Source organism: Coregonus lavaretus, assembly GCF_964263955.1.
Source record: "Coregonus lavaretus genome assembly, chromosome: 37".
Classification (NCBI taxonomy): domain Eukaryota; kingdom Metazoa; phylum Chordata; class Actinopteri; order Salmoniformes; family Salmonidae; genus Coregonus; species Coregonus lavaretus.
The window spans coordinates 33530149-33552103 of record NC_140024.1 but is presented as its reverse complement, the minus strand read 5'-3'; the positions used below and the strand labels follow the sequence as shown (position 1 = coordinate 33552103).

General features: G+C 43.4%; 2 protein-coding genes across 2 annotated transcripts; one reads left to right on the top strand and one right to left on the bottom strand.

Moving 5' to 3' along the window:
• Positions 1-295: 295 nt before the first annotated feature.
• Positions 296-8812, top strand: LOC311111883 (uncharacterized protein). Its single transcript, XM_084154794.1, has 5 exons — positions 296-657; positions 3902-5323; positions 5672-5734; positions 6034-6112; positions 6222-8812. The coding sequence occupies exons 1-5, from the start codon at positions 570-572 to the stop codon at positions 6400-6402; spliced, it is 1833 nt and encodes a 610-aa protein (XP_084010920.1). The 5' UTR covers positions 296-569; the 3' UTR covers positions 6403-8812.
• Positions 8813-12451: 3639 nt separating this feature from the next.
• On the bottom strand, positions 12452-20497 carry LOC311111426 (excitatory amino acid transporter 2-like; the record flags this gene model as incomplete). Its single annotated transcript, XM_084154141.1, has 9 exons — positions 12452-12544; positions 13691-13901; positions 14093-14227; positions 15616-15810; positions 16573-16806; positions 17055-17181; positions 17290-17649; positions 18439-18591; positions 20368-20497. 9 exons carry the CDS (start codon positions 20495-20497, stop codon positions 12452-12454), a joined length of 1638 nt encoding a protein of 545 aa, XP_084010267.1.
• Positions 20498-21955: the final 1458 nt, after the last annotated feature.

Sequence of the window (21955 nt, the reverse complement as noted above, 5' to 3'; positions counted from 1 at the left end):
TTGGTCATGATTAATTTTGTGCATTGTTCCCTAGAAACAAGGAATGTCTCAACTCTCCCCTACACACTTAAAGCAGGTTAATAAAACACATTCAGTTTCCCATTGGTAATGTGAGAAAGAGAGATATGGAGAGTTAGAGAGAGAGAGAGAGAGAGAGAGAGAGTGTGTGTGTGTGTGTGTGAGAGAAAGAGATAGAGATAGGGAGAAAGAGAAAGCCAGAGAGGGAGAGAGGAAGGGAGAGAGAGAGAGAAAGCCAGAGAGGGAGAGAGGGAGGGAGAGAGAGAGAGAGAAAGCCAGAGAGGGAGAGAGAGGGAGAGAGAGAGAGGGAGAGTTTATGAAAGAGAGGGTGTGTTCTGTGTTCTAGCCCCCCCCCCCCCCTCCGCCAACACACAGACTGTCACTAGCCGTTGATGATGCGTTGATGTGACTCCCATCCCAGTATAAAAAAGTTGAGCTACATCCTTTAAACCACTTCAGTCATCCCACAGACACTCCTAGGAAAACAAGCCATCCCTCTTGGGAACAGAACCACACAGCACAGCAGTACACTGTCTCTCATCTCTCCCTCAATGCCTATCTCTGATCTGAAGATGTGGACTCTACTGCTTGGGGTCATTTTGGGACTTTTGGCACCTGTTCAGTCCGACCCAGTACCTGGTGAGTAACAATGTACTACTGTCTCTCTCTCTCTCTCTCTGTATTGCTCTCTTTCTATCATGGTAACTAATGCAATGAGATAGGGACACAGAGTGGTAATAGTCTGATGAGAGTTTGACATTGTATGTGAAAGAGTTGGAATGTTGATTTTGTGTTTCTGAGAGGGAGAAAGTCCGGTTATTGTACTCCAGACCTAGCACCTGGCATTGCATTGTGTGGTCCTCTACTGTCATCGTTTCCCAAACTTGGTCCTGCCCCCCCTGTGCACATGTGGGTTTTCACCCCAGCACTACACAGCTGATTCAAATAATCAAAGCTTGATGATGAGTTCGTTATTTGAATCAGCTGTGTAATGCTAGGGCAAAAAAACTAAACACGCACCCAGGGGTGCCAGGACCAAATTAGGGAAACCCTGCTCTATGGTTCAGTTGGTAGCGTATGGTGCTTGCAACGCCAGGGTTGTGGGTTCGATTCCCAGGGCCATCCATATGTACAAATATATGCATGCATGAAAAATTGTGTTCACACATTAAACAAGATCAGATATTATAGTTGGGGTTGCTTGTCACAGTCTGAGAACCATCCCCATTGTAACAACATACCCAGTAAGCTAAATGACGTTGAAAAGACACCTAGAATACTTATTTTCCGGACGTTGAAAAGACGTCTATGTTTCACAAGTTTGGACAGCACAGTACAGTAGAGCACAGTACATTGCAGTCCAGTAGAGTTTAATTCAGCAGAGTGCAGTGCAGTACAGTACAGTTCAGTTTAATTCAGTACAGTATTTATTTTTTTACCTTGTTGAATGAAATCTCTTTCTCTGAGTCATTGTATTAGTATAAAATAACATAATTTCCCAATTTTTTTGGAGCATACAATGTAGCTCAGTATTTGTATTTTTATTTATTTATTATTGGTCACCTTTATCAAGGATGTCAATAATTATGGACCTGATTATGTATTGTATAACTGGACTTCAGGAGACATTGATCTGGGTTATTAAGGCATCCCCAGCTGGCCATTGGTTGTGTATTAATCTGGGTTATTAAAGCATCCCCAGCTGGCCATTGGTTGTGTGTTCATCTGAGTTATTAAAGCATCCCCAGCTGGCCATTGGTTGTGTATTAATCTGAGTTATTAAGGCATTCCCAGATGGCCATTGGTTGTGTATTAATCTGAGTTATTAAGGCATCCCCAGCTGGCCATTGGTTGTGTGTTCATCTGAGTTATTAAGGCATCCCCAGCTGGCCATTGGTTGTGTATTAATGTGAGTTATTAAGGCATCCCCAGCTGGCCATTGGTTGTGTATTAATCTGAGTTATTAAGGCATCCCCAGCTGGCCATTGGTTGTGCAGCCAGGTAAAATGGGTCGTTGTCTAAGACCTCCTGGAGTTCAAGTCATCCTTTGTGCGTCCTATTCCACGTCTGATGAGTCTGCACTTTTCTACTCCACCGGAGAGCCTCGTCGTGTTTCAAGCCTACCTGTACTCTGGCTCAGTGAATACCGGGGGAACATATTCATTACATGGTTAGCGCCTACGTCTCACCCCCCCCCCCCACCCAACCCACATAGACAGACACAGCAGTCTTTGTAGCATTTGCTGAGCTGTTCCAGCAGGTGCATTAATGTGTATATCCTGAATTACTGTGAAATCAAAGTGCTTTGGTGAGCTTCATATAAGCTTGGGTGAGAAGGGAGAAACCTCGTACAGGTAAAACTGTTCACAAGTGTGTTAAAAATGGAGGCCTGAGATTGCTTGACGTACAGGATAATGTACTTGATGTACAGGATAATGTACTTGATGTACAGGATAATGTACTTGATGTCAAAGTTAAGAGCAGTAACTGCTCCTTTTGTTTGAAAACACTATTTAATGACACTCAACATTCAATCAAACACTTAAGATCCTTTGCAGGATTCAACAAGTACCTTGGGAAAGGGGTTAGAGATAAGTTTGGGATTGGGTCACAGTATCCCTGGTTAGCTCCCCAGTGAGCCCTCTTGCCACAGTACACACTTAGAATTAGTGGTGACTCGAGGAACCCTGGAAATCCTAAAGGAACCCCTGGAGATCCTCAAGGAACCCCTGGAGATCCTCAAGGAACCTTTGAGTTTCTCAAGGAATCATTGCTAGTCAATGGTTCATATTTGCACCCTTGGTTAGTTGAGGGGTTCTTGGAGGAACCTTTAACGTTGCAATGTAGCAACAGGTTCCAGGAGGAACCCTGGAGTGGAGGCGTGGCTTAGTAGGGGCGTGGCTTTAAGCTATATCTTTTTTTGGGGCCACCCGTCAGATTAAATGTAATTCCTCTTCATCTGTTCTGCTGTATTGTCATCACATGTGGCTGCAATGAGGCATACAGAGGTATAAGTTCCTCAAGAGCCTATGCAAATCCCAAACTAGGAATAGTTACTACTTTATCACTATATGCAATGTTTATATTATTAATATTATATTAAAATATGAATACATATTGAATTAACGTTGACATTTCCAGTGTACAAACTTAACATGGTGAACAGGGATTACATTTACTCTAACGGCTGCCCATAAAGAGCTATCTGAAAGCCACACTTCCAATAAGCCACGCCTCCAGTCTTCTCATAGTCTGCCAACTCTACAATATATTATTAAAAAGGTTCAAAGTGCAACCGCTCCCATCACAGATGGTTCCAGAGGGGTTCCAATAACCTTTTTGAACTGGAAAGGTTCTGCCGGTGTGGCAACCCAAAAGGTTCTTCCTGGTTAGCTCCCTAGTACACCCTTTTGCAGGAATAAGACATAAGCACACATTATTCATGTGAATGCCTCTGTTGGGGCATAACATTTGGGCACCTATCCAAAGCCTATCCTAAACTCTTTTGAATTAGCACTGTTGGCTAATTATGGCAATAGAACAGGGAAAAGAAATGAGCCAAGACATTGTTTATTTTAAAGAGTTGGGTGTGTTGATGTTGCAGTTCAATCAAACCGAATGATTTGATGAAACTGCCTCAGTCACACACAAAGGCAGACGATTAGTCATCCCAGTTAATAATGATGTTTCCTGTATGGTTAGTCAGAACACGACAGGTTCACACAGGTATTCCAGGGAGGAGCCTGAAAAGCTACGATACTCCCAGGCCTTCTTTTGTCATGCAAAGACATCAAAGCTCAGTAATTTTCCTCTGCTGTAAAGGTCAGGACATGACGTCAGGAGGTAAACATTGATCTGTGGTCTTTCCTTCTCTTTGCCACAGCTTCTACAGAACTCCCCTCTCCGGCTGCTGGGGATTTTCCTGGCGAAGCTTTCAAGTTCTTCATGAAGCTTGTAGTGGGTTCCCCGGATGCCACCAATGGAACATCCAGCAGTGATGAAACACTGGACCCTGTGACATCTGACCCGGAAGACCAGTGGCCCACCTTTGACCCAGAGGAGGGCAGCACGGATGAGATAGAGGGCAGTACTACAGAGGGTAGCGCTGCTGAGGACAGTACTACAGAGGGCAGCGCTGCTGAGGACAGTACTACAGAGGGCAGCGCTGCTGAGGACAGTACTACAGAGGGCAGCGCTGCTGAGGGCAGTACTACAGAGGGCAGCGCTGCTGAGGGCAGTACAAAACACTCCACTTCGGGACAAGAAGACGAAGGGGAGCTGTTTGACGACAATCTTAAACCTAACTTGAACGTCCGCCCCAGTCCAACTCCTCGCCCTAGTCGAAGCAGCACAGAGGAGGATTATGAAAAGTATGACTATGATTCAACAGAGGAAGATGAGGAGGGCCTGATCCTGGATACCGAAAGCCCCACCACAGAGTTTGTCCCCACCACAGAGTTTGTCCCCACTGCAGAGTTTGTCCCCACCACAGAGTTTGTCCCCATCACAGAGTTTGTCCCCACCACAGAGTTCGACCCCACCACCATGTTCGTCCCCACCACAGAGTTCGTCCCCACCACAGAGTTCGTCCCCACCACAGAGTTCGTCCCCACCACAGAGTTCATCCCCACCACAGAGTTCGTCCCCACCACAGAGTTCGTCCCCACCACAGAGTTTCCGATGGATTTGGAGGATGTTAACGCAATCCTTGACCCTAACCCCAGCCCCAGTCCTTATCCAACTCATGACGCTAGTACCACAACAGAGCTAGAGGAGCTGGAGGATGATATATTCAGCCCAGACTTCGTCCCCAGCCCTAGTCGTGTATCGGACCCCAGCCCCAGCCCCAGCCCCAGCCCCAGCCCCAGCCCCAGCCCCAGCCCCAGCCATAGTCCCATCTCAGAGTTAGAAGAAGAAGACCTGTTACCTCTTAGCCTTGATCCAAGCTTTATTACCACCTCCAGACCTAGCCAAAGCCTCGGGACCAGCCACACACCTAGTTCTAACCTAACCAGTATGACAGGCTTGGAGGAAGGCAGGGCTGAAAAGATGAATACAGAGCTGGCCTCCACCTCAACCACCCGTTCTGCCGTACCTACAACAGTCAGGATGAATGCAGAGATGGAAGGGTCGGGGTCAGGATTCCTGCCTCAGAGTAGCACCACAGTAGCAGCCCCTGCTGGTGAGGAGGACCAAATATACAATCCCCTAGTCGAAAAGCCATTAATTGAAATGAAGACAAGAATTCAAGACACCAATAGGCTTGCTCCATCACGGGATGAACCGGCAGTGGATACCACAACAGGTACAGTACTGTTTATCCAGGAGAAGTGTACCAATATTATTGTGTTCATATTGGGTGGCATTCAGAATTGAGATCCTAGTACTTTACTGATACTTCTTGCGTAAATCATTAATCGATGTCAATGGAAGGCTTGCACAAATGTATTGGGTTGTGGAGTCTGAATACGCCCCATTGTATCTGTTAGCAGAGTGGGCTAGGGAATGTCCATTGCTATAATAGTCAGCACTATGGCAGGTCTCTCATCTGCTCTAATGAGAACATAACGTTTTCTTGTTCGCATTGAACAAATCTCTTTTGAGTGTATATTGTAGTTGCCACCTTGTAGTTAATCTATCTCTGTTTCCACAGTTCTTCATGAGGCAGCTGCTGTAAAACCAACCCCATCAGGACAACATGATTCATATACATCGGGTCAGTTCCTGAATCATACATGCCCAGCTAACAAGATTTACTACTGTTACACCAGGAAACGTTCCGCTCCTTTTTCCAGTTTCAATTTGAAGACAATGTTTTGTGAACATATTAGGGGACCAGTAGACCATTTACATTTTAGTCATTTAGCAGACGCTCTTATCCAGAGCAACTTACAGTTAGTGAGTGCATACATTTTCATACTGGCCCCCCGTGGGAATCGAACCCACAACCCTGGCGTTGCAAGCGCCATGCTCTACCAACTGAGCTACACTCACTGTCTGCTTCTTCTCCTCCAGGTTGGTTGGTCATCGTTGCCTTCGTCGCGGGCGTGGCGGTCTTGGTCGTAATCTGTGTCGCCATAGGTACCAGAGACAGGTAAAATCCACCACTTTCAAACCCATCCTGCAAAATATGTTCATGAGATTGAATCATGTTGTCAGTTAGTTACAACCATGGAATTAAACCATGTCAAATCGCCTTGCAGGTGGAATGCACCAACCCAGGCATCTGAGAAGAATGTCGCCAGAGCGAGCTCAGGAGATGAGAAGGTGGAGCGGGAAATGGAGAGGTTTCTGTCTAAAGAGAGGCCAAGGGAAAACGGCCACGCTGGAGAGTACACTGTTATACCTCTGGAGGACCTCCCAGAGAAAGAGCCGCTGGACTGAGACGAGTCAAGGAGATGCAGAACGGGGACAAAATAAGACCATAGAAATAGAATGGGTCTCCCCATTCTAGTCAATGATGGTATAATGGGTGTCATGTGCGCACACAGTCATGTGCGCACACATTTTCACATATGGGTGGTCCCGGAGATCGAACCCACTACCCTGGCATTATAAGCGCCATGCTCTACCAATTGAGCTACAGAGGACCACAATGTGTAGGATCTTAATTTTACCAGTTTCTCACAGCAGGAAAATAATCCTGCAGCAACTGGAAATGTGAATTATTGGTGGATTATAATTAATGGACATTTTTGTAGGGGTTGATAAAGCATTTTTGTAGTTACGGCAAATCAAGTCTGACATTTTTAAGTGGAAATTACAAACTTTAGAAGCCTTTTTAAACCTCGAATACACTACAAGTTTGCATTTCCTGCCTTGCAGGAAAATTGCTGCAACAACCGGGTGATCAAATTAAGACCCTACATCTGTAGCTAGTGATACCGGATTCTATGACTATGAATGGAGACATTATAGATTGTAGATCTGTGGCGTGTGAGTTTGAGCTGTCCCTTTGACCTTTGGTAGCCCAGATAAGTCAGGTTGATAAACACCTGTTCCGTCGGGCTATGGATAAACACGTTGCTATATCTCTATTGACATTATGTCTGTTATCAAACATTGTCATATCCATTGATAGAAACAAGAAAACAAAAAAAAAGGTAATACTGTATTTCAAATTCTCACTCACCGACCTTTGTTGTTGTTGTTGTTGTTGTTGTTGTTGTTGTCATTGTTGTTTTTGTCATTGTTGTTGTTGTTGTTGTTGTTGTTGTCATTGTTGTTGTTGTCATTGTTGTTTTTGTCATTGTTGTTGTTGTTGTTGTCATTGTTGTTTTTGTTTTGATATTGCACTATTTTTTATCAACAAACATTAATTGTGTACATGTTGTTGATCATCCTGTAAAACAAAATACAGACTTCATTCAGAATATAGATGAATGGCTTTCTAGATGTTTCCTAGTTCCACGTTTACTCAGGTACTCCCATAAATGGTACACAGCCAGAATAAGTCAAGTATATTAGAAAGTTAAGTCTTAATACCAACCTACCTAGGGGCCACTGAGTGTAAAATCCTGCTTACTTATGGCATTATGTATTATTCGGATGAATGCCAGTATGTGAGTTGTAGTAAGTATAATATACTTTTATTTTTATTTGTTTTAAGCACTCAAAGTGTTCTTTTAGTATTAGAGAGTGTTATCATTCCCAATGCATAGGTACAACTACAGTATAATGGATCCATTTATAAACCAATATAGCACTTCATTAGTCACCTACACTAAATGCTTTCTCTATTCATATAAAGTGCACTTCAGATCATTTTAACCTATGAGCTAACTACAGCTATTGTTGTTTAAATCCAACAACTATTATCATGCATTACTACTCTGGGACCATAAGTCATGAAAGAAACAATCTGCTATTTGTTTTATTTTTTTCATTTATTGGTTTCCATAATGATATGTACACGAGCAGTAGAGTGGCGCAGTGGTCTAAGGCACTGCATCGCAGTGCTAGCTGTGCCACTAGAGATCCTGGTTCGAATCCAGGCTCTGTTGTAGCCGGCTGTGACCGGGAGACCCATGGGGCGGCGCACAATTGGCCCAGCGTCATCCAGGGTAGGGGAGGGAATGGCCGGCAGGGATGTAGCTCAGTAGTTAGAGCATGGCGTTTGCAACGCCAGGGTTGTGGGTTTGATTCCCATGAGGGGCCAGTATGAAAAAAAATAAAATAAAAATAGTGTATGCACTCACTAACTGTAAGTCGCTCTGGATAAGAGCGTCTGCTAAATGACTAAAATGTAAAATGAAAGAAACAATCTGCTATTTGTTTTATTTTTTTCATTTATTGGTTTCCATAATTATATGTACACGAGCAGTAGTAAAACACTTTACACACTTTTAGTCCATTTGTCTGACAGAGAAAATTATATTTTTACATTTTTGTAAAATTAAATTCACACTTTCTTTAGTTCACTCTCACTCCCACACACACTCACACAGTCAACATCAGACAGATTCCAGAACCACACACTCACACAGTCAACATCAGACAGATTCCAGAACCGCACACTCACACAGTCAACATCAGACAGATTCCAGAACCACACACTCACACAGTCAACATCAGACAGATTCCAGAACCACACACTCACACAGTCAACATCAGACAGATTCCAGAACCACACACTCACACAGTCAACATCAGACAGATTACACAACAATGAGGGAAAACGTTCAACACGTTCTTGGACTCATACGTGCACTGAATCAAAATCAAGGATAGAAAATAGACAGAAGTAGAATGGTCTAAATGTATATTCATAGAAAAATAAAAAGAGGGAAAAGCCAAACTGAGAAAGGATGCATTTATGAAGCACTGATGTTTAACAATATTAAGCTACAGTATGTCTGGACAAGACTCAAGAGTATTTTGCATAGGTGGGGTGGACTTAGCTGCTATGAAAACGTTGCCTGATAACCTGATATTCAGCTAACATACACACATACAGTAGCTGCCAGCACTAATGCCCTTTTGACCCCTGCCCTGTCATCTTGGTTCCTCTATGAGAAAACTACACCTTTCATTTGACTTTTCCCTCTTGTCAACCTAATAACAAAAGTGACAATGATACTGTAAAACAAACCAGAAAATAACACCACCCAGTCCATATTAGTGAAAAATACATTATTATACTTATTTTTCTCTCTTTCCAGTCACATTTTCTCCATCATTCTGTGTATGCATTAAGACTATTAACAACATCTATCTCCCTGAAAAAGACAAAACTATTAGATATGCATATTGGAAAGTTAACATCTCTGTGAGACTAGTTGACTACTACCCAAAGTAAAAGGACAAACAACATAGTTCTACATTTTCATATGGTTTTCCTATCATTATAGAAACCCTGAGCAAAAACTCTGGGAGATCATATTTGTTTAGGATTCTATACAACTTTTCACCTAAATATATACCTGGACCTAGTATATGTTATATACACAAAGTGCAAGGAGGCACTTTAAACATGGAGATTTAAGATGGCGTTGCTCTTAATCAGGTTCCGTTCAGAGTGGTTTTGAGACACTGTACTGGTGTAAAGCTCAGTGCCCTAATTGCGATACTACCCAGCATCCATTGCAAGGTTATGGACTTGTTGTTATATAACCTTACTGGTCCAGAGGTTTGTACAGTGCTGTGAACACACGCCTAGCCCCAAATAGTCCTATCTGTAATTACAAGCTACTTTTGCTGTCTTTATATTTAGCATGTTGATACGGCATACATTTTAGGAAGTGTCTGAAATAAAACTTTGCAAAAGGTAGGACCGGCCTTCCTTTTTCGAGAGTGTCACAAAGTAGCATGCTGGAAATGGAGCTGGACTTTTCAAATCCAAATCGAAGGGCAATTTTTCTGGTGATATGGATTATTTGACTGTAATTAACATTGTCGTAATCATCACGCTGACTGACTGAACAGATTGTAGTTGACAAGGCAAGGTTGTCGTTTAGCATAGAAATACAAACACACAATGCACTGACCGGCTTCTCTTCTCTCTCTCTACCTGCCATCTCTAACTCTCTCTCTCTACCTGCCATCTCTAACTCTCTCTCTCTACCTGCCATCTCTACTCTCTCTCTCTACCTGCCATCTCTACTCTCTCTCTACCTGCCATCTCTACTCTCTCTCTCTACCTGCCATCTCTACTCTCTCTCTCTACCTGCCATCTCTAACTCTCTCTCTCTACCTGCCATCTCTAACTCTCTCTCTCTACCTGCCATCTCTAACTCTCTCTCTCTACCTGCCATCTCTAACTCTCTCTCTACCTGCCATCTCTACTCTCTCTCTCTACCTGCCATCTCTAACTCTCTCTCTCTACCTGCCATCTCTAACTCTCTCTCTACCTGCCATCTCTAACTCTCTCTCTCTACCTGCCATCTCTAACTCTCTCTCTACCTGCCATCTCTACTCTCTCTCTCTACCTGCCATCTCTAACTCTCTCTCTCTACCTGCCATCTCTAACTCTCTCTCTCTCTACCTGCCATCTCTAACTCTCTCTCTACCTGCCATCTCTAACTCTCTCTCTCTACCTGCCATCTCTACTCTCTCTCTCTACCTGCCATCTCTACTCTCTCTCTACCTGCCATCTCTAACTCTCTCTCTCTACCTGCCATCTCTAACTCTCTCTCTACCTGCCATCTCTAACTCTCTCTCTCTACCTGCCATCTCTAACTCTCTCTACCTGCCATCTCTAACTCTCTCTCTACCTGCCATCTCTAACTCTCTCTCTCTACCTGCCATCTCTACTCTCTCTCTACCTGCCATCTCTAACTCTCTCTCTACCTGCCATCTCTAACTCTCTCTCTCTACCTGCCATCTCTAACTCTCTCTCTACCTGCCATCTCTAACTCTCTCTCTCTACCTGCCATCTCTAACTCTCTCTCTCTACCTGCCATCTCTAACTCTCTCTCTACCTGCCATCTCTAACTCTCTCTTTTGTTCTCGCTTTCTCACTCTTTCTTTGACACACACGTTCACACACACACTCAAATGCACACATACAGTATATACAGACACACACACATAAAAACATATATAATATATTAATTGTTGGTGTGTTTGTACTCTAACAGCCAGGGGAGGGAACGCATTAAATACTCTACCTGCCTCTGCACATGTCTTCCTAATGCTGTCCATATGCACCTTGCATCGTTGGCTGTCTATAAATACGTAGCAGCCACATTTGGAGGCATTTAGTGATGTTAAGTCCAGAGGTAAGCTCCAGTGCTTAGAGGCTGATCATGTGTGCCGATGCCAGAGTTTAATCCTCAAAGTCAAAACAGTCAAAGGTATTGCAGCTTCTTCAACAACCGGCACTTCCTTTTATTCTGGCCCTGGGGACGCCACATAGTCAACATTCTACTTCCCTTTGCTGCGGGGTTGTTGTTACGGTAACGTTTTCAGAACCTGTTCACTGCTATGGGTTGACTGCAACAAGAGGCAGTAGTAAAGTCAAGGGCTTTTTTAGATAGTTCAGTGTTTGCCTTGGCGTTTTGCACTTGTTTTATCTTTAAGAAAATGTGCATTACCAAGGCTCTTTAAGTTATTTTATTCTTAGTGCTATTAGAAGGCAGCAGGTTTTTAGAAAGCGTCAAAGCCACTCTGGAAACCATAGAAAATTGAATCGACCACCACTGAATATCCAGCAATCCCTGGAACATCAAGCGTTTCTGGAACATAGCTATGAGGTTGTGACCCTGCACAACTCATGACAGGAATAATAATGACTGGCAGAATAGTTCTCTAAGGAGGGGCTTCCCATCATAACACTCCTCAACTGGTCCTTCTATACAACTGACAAGGCCACATCCCATGAGCACACATTCTCTGATCTGCCTCTGGCGCTAACAAAACCCCTACATTTGTTATACATAAAACACAGAGAGAAGGATTGCTTTTTCCCCAAAAGGTTGTGCAGCAACAAAAGTGCTGCATTGCGTATATCAGAGAACATGCAGTGTCGAGTAAGGTTCAGAATACAGCCACCTGAATGGGTCCATCACACTAAACAGGTTCAGAATACAGCCACCTGAATGGGTCCATCACACTAAACAGGTTCAGAATACAGCCACCTGAATGGGTCCATCACACTAAACAGGTTCAGAATACAGCCACCTGAATGGGTCCATCACACTAAACAGTGCCTTACAAAGCACCAGCACAGGTTAAGCAATGTCATTTGGAAGTCCTAATCTAATTGAGACAATTGTTTACGATAGGTACAAGTGGATAGGTCATTTTTAACTTGTGGTGCCTACGTTGTTTGTGGGAGGGGCAGCTTCATCCCATGGTCAATGAACTGACCACATTCAGACCACAGGAAGTGCACCAAAGCTAGTGGTTACAGGGCTAGGTGTGGTTACTTTCTTTATTTTGGCCAGGAAGGGAAGCTTGTGGAAGTCAGGATGAGGCGGAGCAAGGTGCTGCTTTACTCTCGTTTCCATGGTTCCTCCTCAACAAGAGAGAAATCTGCAGTGTTGGTGTGGCCGTTGGGATGGCCGTTTCCATTGCCCATGGATACCTGCAAGCAATTACCAGGGACATCTAACCGTAAGACCAAGGCACAGTCATGTTCAAGCTGTCAAAGTTTTTTGGAGCAGAGAAACCAAGGTGGTAATACTTGCAGGCCATCCTTTTGGTTGAATTTGGCTGGTTGGTTGAATTTTGGTTGAATTGGTTGAATTTACTGGGAATCCCGCAAATTTGGTCCAAATAGAAAAGAAAAAGAAAGAAATGAATACTCTCTGAATACTGAAGCGACAGTAGATACAGAAGACAGTGTTTTCTCACTGACAGGAGAACGTCAAACATTGATGAGTCAGTTTTGTTTTCTATCTCGGCCATGTATTTTATGGATTCTCTGCCCAACAGAATTACCGGTACGATAATGTTGAATAAATCGATTGTAAGAAAACAACTAAATAACAGTATAAAACAGAGATTAGTAATTGCCCCATTTATTTTATTTCACCTTTATTTAACCAGGTAAGCCAGTTGAGAACAGGTTCTCATTTACAACTGCGACCTGGCCAAGATAAAGATGCAATAGAAGCAATGCAATAGAACAATGATCCATGACAAATGGATAAGTAAAATGCTCTGATAATAAGAGCATTGAGTTTTTGGTATAAAAGATAACTATCTACAGTAGAAATAAGGATTTTTGACAGGTCCATAATATGTCTGTCATTGTTTGGATGAACATGATGAAATAGCAGTCTTCATGTGTACCACTAGCCATACAATGTTGAATAAAAAATGTGCCCTAAAACTGAATCGAATCATGTAAGCAGGGCTGCCACAAATACATGTCCAATGAAGAAAAAAAATCCCACTCATGTCACAGATTAATACAAGACATACGAAGAAAAGTAAAGTGCGAAAAATATTTTCAAAATACAAATTGTGTCAAAAACATAACATCAGAATTTCGATCAAAAGCACACAGGTATCACAAAAAACTGCTTTTCCAAATAATTAGCGGATGAGTAAATAAATTTAAGAGCATATTTATTTAACTTCTCCACCTTGTAATATCGTTTTCTCCAAAATAACTGTATAAGGTGACATCAATGTATGTCGACATACCAAATGACAAGAAAAGAAAAAGCAGCAGTTAAGGGGAAGTCTACATACACGTCTCTATATCCTTAAAGATGAAAAGTACCTTGCAATCATCTATCATGACTGTGTTGTGGGCTGCAGCGTAAACACACTGGTTGGTGTTGTTCTCGAAGAAGGATTGTGATTTTGTCAACTCAAATTCATCAACTTTTTGCGCGGCGTCAAACGCGTCGAGCTCATCTTTGGATAGGTGGTATACGATACCCGCCCCGTAGGAGTCCCCAACCACGTTGACGGAGGTTCGGAACCGATCCCTGTATTTTTTTTTTTAGGGTGGGGGAGGGAGACACAGAGACAGACAAGTGCAGAAGGTAATCTCTCGGGGGAACAAAGCTGAGGACTATATTTGGAGGAAGACCAGAGTTTTGTCCTGAGGTAACAAGAAGATATTTGTGTGTGTGTGTGTGGAAATGTATTCTCTGTACATGTGAATGCAGGTACTCACAGCAGCCAGTCGACGGCAACCAACAGACTGATATCTTGGGTAGGTAACCCAACGGCTGTTAGGATCAGCAGCATGGTCACCAATCCAGCGCTGGGGATACTGGCTGCTCCCACACTGGCCAAGGTAGCTGTCAGGCTACCGTAAAGATGGGAGATCTCAGTCAATTACACACTGGCCAAGGTAGCTGTCAGGCTACCGTAAAGATGGGATATCTCAGTCAATTACACACTGGCCAAGGTAGCTGTCAGGCTACCGTAAAGATGGGAGATCTCAGTCAATTACACACTGGCCAAGGTAGCTGTCAGGCTACCGTAAAGATGGGAGATCTCAGTCAATTACACACTGGCCAAGGTAGCTGTCAGGCTACCGTAAAGATGGGAGATCTCAGTCAATTACACACTGGCCAAGGTAGCTGTCAGGCTACCGTAAAGATGGGAGATCTCAGTCAATTACACACTGGCCAAGGTAGCTGTCAGGCTACCGTAAAGATGGGAGATCTCAGTCAATTACACACTGGCCAAGGTAGCTGTCAGGCTACCGTAAAGATGGGAGATCTCAGTCAATTACACACTGGCCAAGGTAGCTGTCAGGCTACAGTAAAGATGGGAGATCTCAGTCAATTACACACTGGCCAAGGTAGCTGTCAGGCTACCGTAAAGATGGGAGATCTCAGTCAATTACACACTGGCCAAGGTAGCTGTCAGGCTACGGTAAAGATGGGATATCTCAGTCAATTACACACTGGCCAAGGTAGCTGTCAGGCTACCGTAAAGATGGGAGATCTCAGTCAATTACACACTGGCCAAGGTAGCGGTCAGGCTACCGTAAAGATGGGAGATCTCAGTCAATTACACACTGGCCAAGGTAGCTGTCAGGCTACGGTTAGGATGGGATATCTCAGTCAATTACACACTGGCCAAGGTAGCTGTCAGGCTACCGTAAAGATGGGAGATCTCAGTCAATTACACACTGGCCAAGGTAGCGGTCAGGCTACCGTAAAGATGGGAGATCTCAGTCAATTACACACTGGCCAAGGTAGCTGTCAGGCTACGGTTAGGATGGGAGATCTCAGTCAATTACACACTGGCCAAGGTAGCTGTCAGGCTACCGTAAAGATGGGAGATCTCAGTCAATTACACACTGGCCAAGGTAGCTGTCAGGCTACGGTTAGGATGAGAGATCTCAGTCAATTACACATACACTCATTTCAACCTTATATTGTAGCTACATGACTAAATGTCCTTTGTCAAGGTCAATCTGTCATGTATAAGGCCCTGTGTTTTGGACAATCATGTCACATGACCTGAATTTGAACCTTTATGTCAAGTGTTTTCAACAAACAGTCCCTTTTCTTTTTATGTCAGATGGTCCAGCACCATCCTCAGACAAATGCTTTTATTTTTGATGTCATTCTCATTTCTGGAAAAGGCTTTTAAAAAAAAGGTTAAATCCTAGGTCATGTGACATGATAGTCCAAAACACAGGGGCCTAGTCATGTAGGACCAGAATCCGAAGTGTCCTACCTGACAGTGACGATCTGGCCATAGTCGAGGTCGATGTTGTTCATCTGGGCGATGAAGATGGCTGCCACAGCCTCGTAAAGCGCAGTGCCATCCATGTTGATGGTGGCGCCCACGGGGAGCACGAATCGCGTCACTCGCTTGTCGATGCCCAAGTTCTCCTCCAGACAGCGGAATGTGACTGGCAGGGTGCCAGCGCTGAGAGACGGGTACAAAACTTGTACTTAGTACATATCACAAGCCTTGGAATTGTATTAAACACTGAATTTGCATAATATGTATATTATAAGTTGAGCATCATGTTCTCCCAAAGGGTGACTTTTAAAGGATCTTACTTTAAGCAGTAATATTAGTCGACAAGAGTCTATTTACATGGTGGTAGCTAAGCACCACAAAGCTGGTCTCATGCATGAAGGTATCAGACGACACGTGCAATGTGGACACCCCTCTAGGGCATGAACCACATCTCTGTTGCTGTTATCATCTCAGTGTGAGCTTCGGCTGTGGCTCAAAACCTACTCTGTCATACAATCTATCAAATAGGTTGGGTAATGCAGAGTCCTTAATATGAATTAACATTGTATCCTAAACTAGGCAAAGGTTTTTCATCTTTGAAGCAACTTTGCACTGTATGCACATTGAAGACATTACTCTTGTTTTTAGTTTATCTGTAGATTGGAGACGAAACAAGTAACGCCATGTTGTTTTGTCTGTCTTATCATAAACAAGCAGATTGACAACCAGAGCTCCAATACAATTCAGTGTCACTGAAGCCAGTGGAAATGCAAGCAGACATGAAAAAGCAGGACCATGATCTCATGCATTACATGTCCAAAGAATGGGTTCTAGAATGGGTTCTAAATGGGTTCTAGAATAGGTTCTAGAATGGGTTCTAGAACTGGTTCTAGAGAAGGCGATAATAAGTATCACAGAGGAAGAGAATAGGTTTTGGTCTTGTACCTAGATGCTGTCCCAATAGCGGTGACCCAGGCCTGGAAGATGCCCATGAAGAAGACGTAGGGGTTTTTCTTGACGATGACTAAGTATATTAGTGGTAGAAATATGGCACCGTGGATGACAAGGCCCACGATCACGGTCACCATGTACATTCCCAGTTGCCTGGCAACCATTTCCAGATCATCGATTGAGATGATTTTCCCACAGATGAGACAGGCAATACCGAAAGGGGAATACCTGGGAGAGTCCTTGGTGAGATTAGTTTTGCAGTTTGGTAACACAAATAAAAGGTAAGTAGTATATTTTCAGTATCTAATTGAGAACATTGGGGCAAACATGTACATCGGAGGCTAATTTCCTGTAATAAATAACACTTTTCTCCTTTGGCCACAGTGACTAGAGTGGACTTCCTAGAATACCTGCTAGTTTAGGAGGGGAAAACTATATTCAAGAGGTAATATAACTCTAGAGAGGATGACACTTACCACATAATCATGCCAACAATCCTCATGACGATCTCATTGAGAACGTTAAAAAACTCCAGCATGAGCCTGGCTTTTTCTCCCATCTTCCCCATGATTATCCCGAAAGCCACAAAGAACCCAATCAAACCTACAGTTTCAAAGGAGGCAAAAAGGTGGAAAGTCAGTTATTTGGACTGCTAAGAAAATAACTCATTCCAGTTTAGAGTTGAGCATGTTTTCCAGTAAGTGTACCAACCTAGCACGTTCATCCCACTCTTGTACTGGAGACCCTTTTTGATGGTAAACTGTGGTGGACCCCTGGTCCTGTTGGTAGGCACGGGGACTTTTGTGGTGACCGTCTGGATCTGCTGGAAGCAGGCCTGAACCAGGTTTTCTGGGAAAAGGTTTCGAATGAGATCGAAGAAGGCATCCAGACTGGAGACGTCGTCGTTCTTCTTGCCCGGTCCGAGGTTGGACTTCAGCTTGGGGTTCCCTGGGTGGATGACCAGCACCAGAATGACGCCCAGAGCGGCAGCGATTACCGTAGTGGACATATAGTAAACCATGGCTCTGGTGCCCAGGCGACCACTGGACTTGGCATCCAACCCTGCCAGTCCTGGAGTGGGAGAGAGGTGAGAGAGGCCCGCAGTTCAACAACCGGTCACGCAAACTGCAGAAGATATGACTTCCAAATACTCTAGTGATGAATGCGGTGGAGGCTGCTGAGGGGAGGACGGCTCATAATAAAGGCCCGGAACGGAGCAAATGGAATGGAACCAAACACCTGGAAACCATGTGTTTGACGTGTTTGATACCATTCCACTGATTCAGCTCCAGTCATTACCACGAGCCCGTCCTCCCCAATTAAGGTGCCACCAACCTCCTGTGGATAAATGCTATAATAACACTCTAACGTACAATGCTACTAGTGCTAATGCAGACACGCTAGCACACGCAATCTACACACACGTACAGTACATTGTCATATTGTTGTACGGGTGGTATTAAACATTTTGTATTGTAGATATGTAGATCTATAATAAACCCCAGGAAGAGTAGCTGCTGCCTTGGAAGGATCTAATGGGGATCCATAATAAACCCCAGGAAGAGTAGCTGCTGCCTTGGAAGGATCTAATGGGGATCCATAATAAACCCCAGGAAGAGTAGCTGCTGCCTTGGCAGGAACTAATGGGGATCCATAATAAACCCCAGGAAGAGTAGCTGTTGCCTTGGCAGGAACTAATAGGGATCCATAATAAACCCCAGGAAGAGTAGCTGCTGCCTTGGCAGGAACTAATGGGGATCCATAATAAACCCCAGGAAGAGTAGCTGCTACCTTGGCAGGAACTAATGGGGATCCATAATAAATACACATACAAATAATGTCAGGGTTATGGTCTCCCACCTGTGATGAGACTGGAGATGATCAGGGGCAGGATGAGCATCTTCAGCATCCTCATCAGGATGTCTCCTGGGAACGAGATGACCATGATCACATCAGGGGGGAGCGGCGACATGGGACGCAGTAGTATTCCAGAAACAGAGCCAACGATCACCCCTAAAACACACAGAGAGAGAGAGAGAGAGAGAGAGAGAGAGAACCCACGGTTATATCAACTGGACCTCACATTGGTTTTCTGTTGCATTATTCAGATCTCCCGTTAGGTGTGTCATCCCATCTATTTAAAATGTTACTGTTATTTTGCTCACTGCTTGTTTTTTTTTTTGTATAAAAAAAAAATGGAGGACAAAGCTGTGTTCTTCAACTTAAAGATGTGTGTTTTCCGATTAAAGTGGTCATTTAAGACCTCGATGCTTAGTGCTTATAATAGTCTTATAAAGAACCTACTTTTACACACACCAGGTTATTTTGTATTCATACACATCAGCTAGTGTTTATTCCCTGAACACAACAAGCTCTACCTCGGCTCTCGCTACACTTTCACCCACATGTTTTAGGCAACCTTATGCACTGTGAGGGCTGGGAGGTGAACAAGTACAGAAAAACTCAATTATATCTAAAAACTCAATTATATCAAACCCCCACACCTTTCAATGTTAAAGATGCTGTTGTACATGTTGTACGAATTGGAATTCGGAGCATAACATACGAGTTGCAAAAAATGAAAGAAAATATACATTTTTTGCTATTCGTAGGATATATCATACGGAATGGATGACGTTGTACACAATTGTGCGAAAGGCTAACTTACCAAGACAGTAACAACCTCAGTCACATCTAAACGACAGGCTAACTTACCAAGACAGTAACAACCGCAGTCACATCTAAACGACAGGCTAACTTACCAAGACAGTAACAACCACAGTCACATCTAAACGACAGGCTAACTTACCAAGACAGTAACAACCACAGTCACATCTAAACGACAGGCTAACTTACCAAGACAGTAACAACCACAGTCACATCTAAACGACAGGCTAACTTACCAAGACAGTAACAACCACAGTCACATCTAAACGACAGGCTAACTTACCAAGACAGTAACAACCACAGTCACATCTAAACGACAGGCTAACTTACCAAGACAGTAACAACCGCAGTCACATCTAAACGACAGGCTAACTTACCAAGACAGTAACAACCACAGTCACATCTAAACGACAGGCTAACTTACCAAGACAGTAACAACCACAGTCACATCTAAACGACAGGCTAACTTACCAAGACAGTAACAACCGCAGTCACATCTAAACGACAGGCTAACTTACCAAGACAGTAACAACCACAGTCACATCTAAACGACAGGCTAACTTACCAAGACAGTAACAACCACAGTCACATCTAAACGGCAGGCTAACTTACCAAGACAGTAACAACCACAGTCACATCTAAACGACAGGCTAACTTACCAAGACAGTAACAACCGCAGTCACATCTAAACGACAGGCTAACTTACCAAGACAGTAACAACCGCAGTCACATCTAAACGACAGGCTAACTTACTAAGACAGTAACAACCACAGTCACATCTAAACGACAGGCTAACTTACCAAGACAGTAACAACCGCAGTCACATCTAAACAACAGGCTAACTTACCAAGACAGAAACAACCACAGTCACATCTAAACGACAGGCTAACTTACCAAGACAGTAACAACCACAGTCACATCTAAACGACAGGCTAACTTACCAAGACAGTAACAACCACAGTCACATCTAAACGACAGGCTAACTTACCAAGACAGAAACAACCACAGTCACATCTAAACGACAGGCTAACTTACCAAGACAGTAACAACCACAGTCACATCTAAACGGCAGGCTAACTTACCAAGACAGTAACAACCGCAGTCACATCTAAACTAACTTACCAAGGATGGTGAGGAAAAGAACCAAGTTATTCATGATTTTGCTGCATATTCCCCAACACATAGGCTGAGGAGGCTCCACGATGGGCTCCAAATGGCTTTCATGCATTCTGACCTCCACTTGCTTCTGCATTGTGTTGGCACTAGAGAGAGAGAAGAGAGAGATAGAGAAAGAGATGGAGAGGTGGTTTATTAATTTACTCCTCCTTGACCCATAATGCCTAGCTGTGTCGACAGGTATTACCATATTTGTTCTGGTGAAAAGGTTACTGATGCAGCACACAATAAGGGTTTGATGTGGTTTCTTGTCCATTTGTAATAATGGCTCGGATACTGATTGGCAAACAGAATGATAATATAATCATACTATCACAATGATGTTGAAGAGAGAGGAGACTGAACGAGTGGGTAAAGAGAGAGGAGACTGAACGAGTGGGTAAAGAGAGAGGAGACTGAACGAGTGGGTGAAGAGAGAGGAGACTGAACGAGTGGGTAAAGAGAGAGACATGGGAGACAGAGAGAAAGAGAAAGTAAGAGACAGGGAGGGTGTCAGGTGGCAAGAAAATTGTGCATTTTAAATGATTTATACTTTTACTTGTACTTTTGATACTTAAGTATATTTTATCAATTACATTTACTTTTGATAGTTAAGTATATTTAGAACCAAATACTTTTAGACTTTTACTCAAGTAGTATTTTACTGGGTGACTTTCACTTTTACTTGAGTAACTTTCTATTAAGGTATCTATACTTTTACTCAAGTATGACATTGGGTACTTTTTCCACCACTGCCAGTGTTTCCCAACCCTGATCCTCCAGTCCCCCCAACAGTACACATTATTATTGTAACCCTGGACAAGCACACCTGATTCAACCTGTCAACTAATCATCAAACCCTTAATGACTTGAATCAGGTGTTCTTGTCCGGGGATACAACAAAAATGTGTGCTGTTGGGGGAACTGGGGGACTGGAGTTGGGAACCACTGAACTAGGCTACACTCTTTTAAAAAAGGGTTATTTGTTTGTCCCCACAGTACAGGTACATTTCTGCGAGCCCACCCCAAATCTAGCGTTACAACCTTCAAATCTGTACATTTTGATTTTTACATCAACAAATAACCTTCAGTTATTTACATTTTCATCTCACTCAAAGTTAAGAAAATTAATAAATTCATTTACTCAGTAAAACTGTATTTTTCTAATTATATTTTTCAAAAACATTTCTATATTGTCGCATACAATTATCTGTACTCTTATTTTTTGTATTATTTTTGAGGGGGCGACCCCACTGCAATTCCCCATTTGCCCAGACTTAACCTTAACCTATGTGATCTCTGCCCTCTGATCTGGGCCGGTCTGAGGACGCAGTGATTTTCCAGTGAATGGAGCTTCTTCGTAATTGTCACGGTTTCGGCCGAGGCTGCCTCTCTTCCTTGCTCGGGCAGGCTTCGGCGTTCGTCGCCTCCGGAATACTAGCTGCCACCGTTGCATGTTTCTATGTTCGTTTGCTTTTGTCTGATTGTTGTTACACCTGTTATCGTTTAGTGTCATTAGTGTCCTATAAGTTCTCGTTGTGTTTGTCAAGGGTTG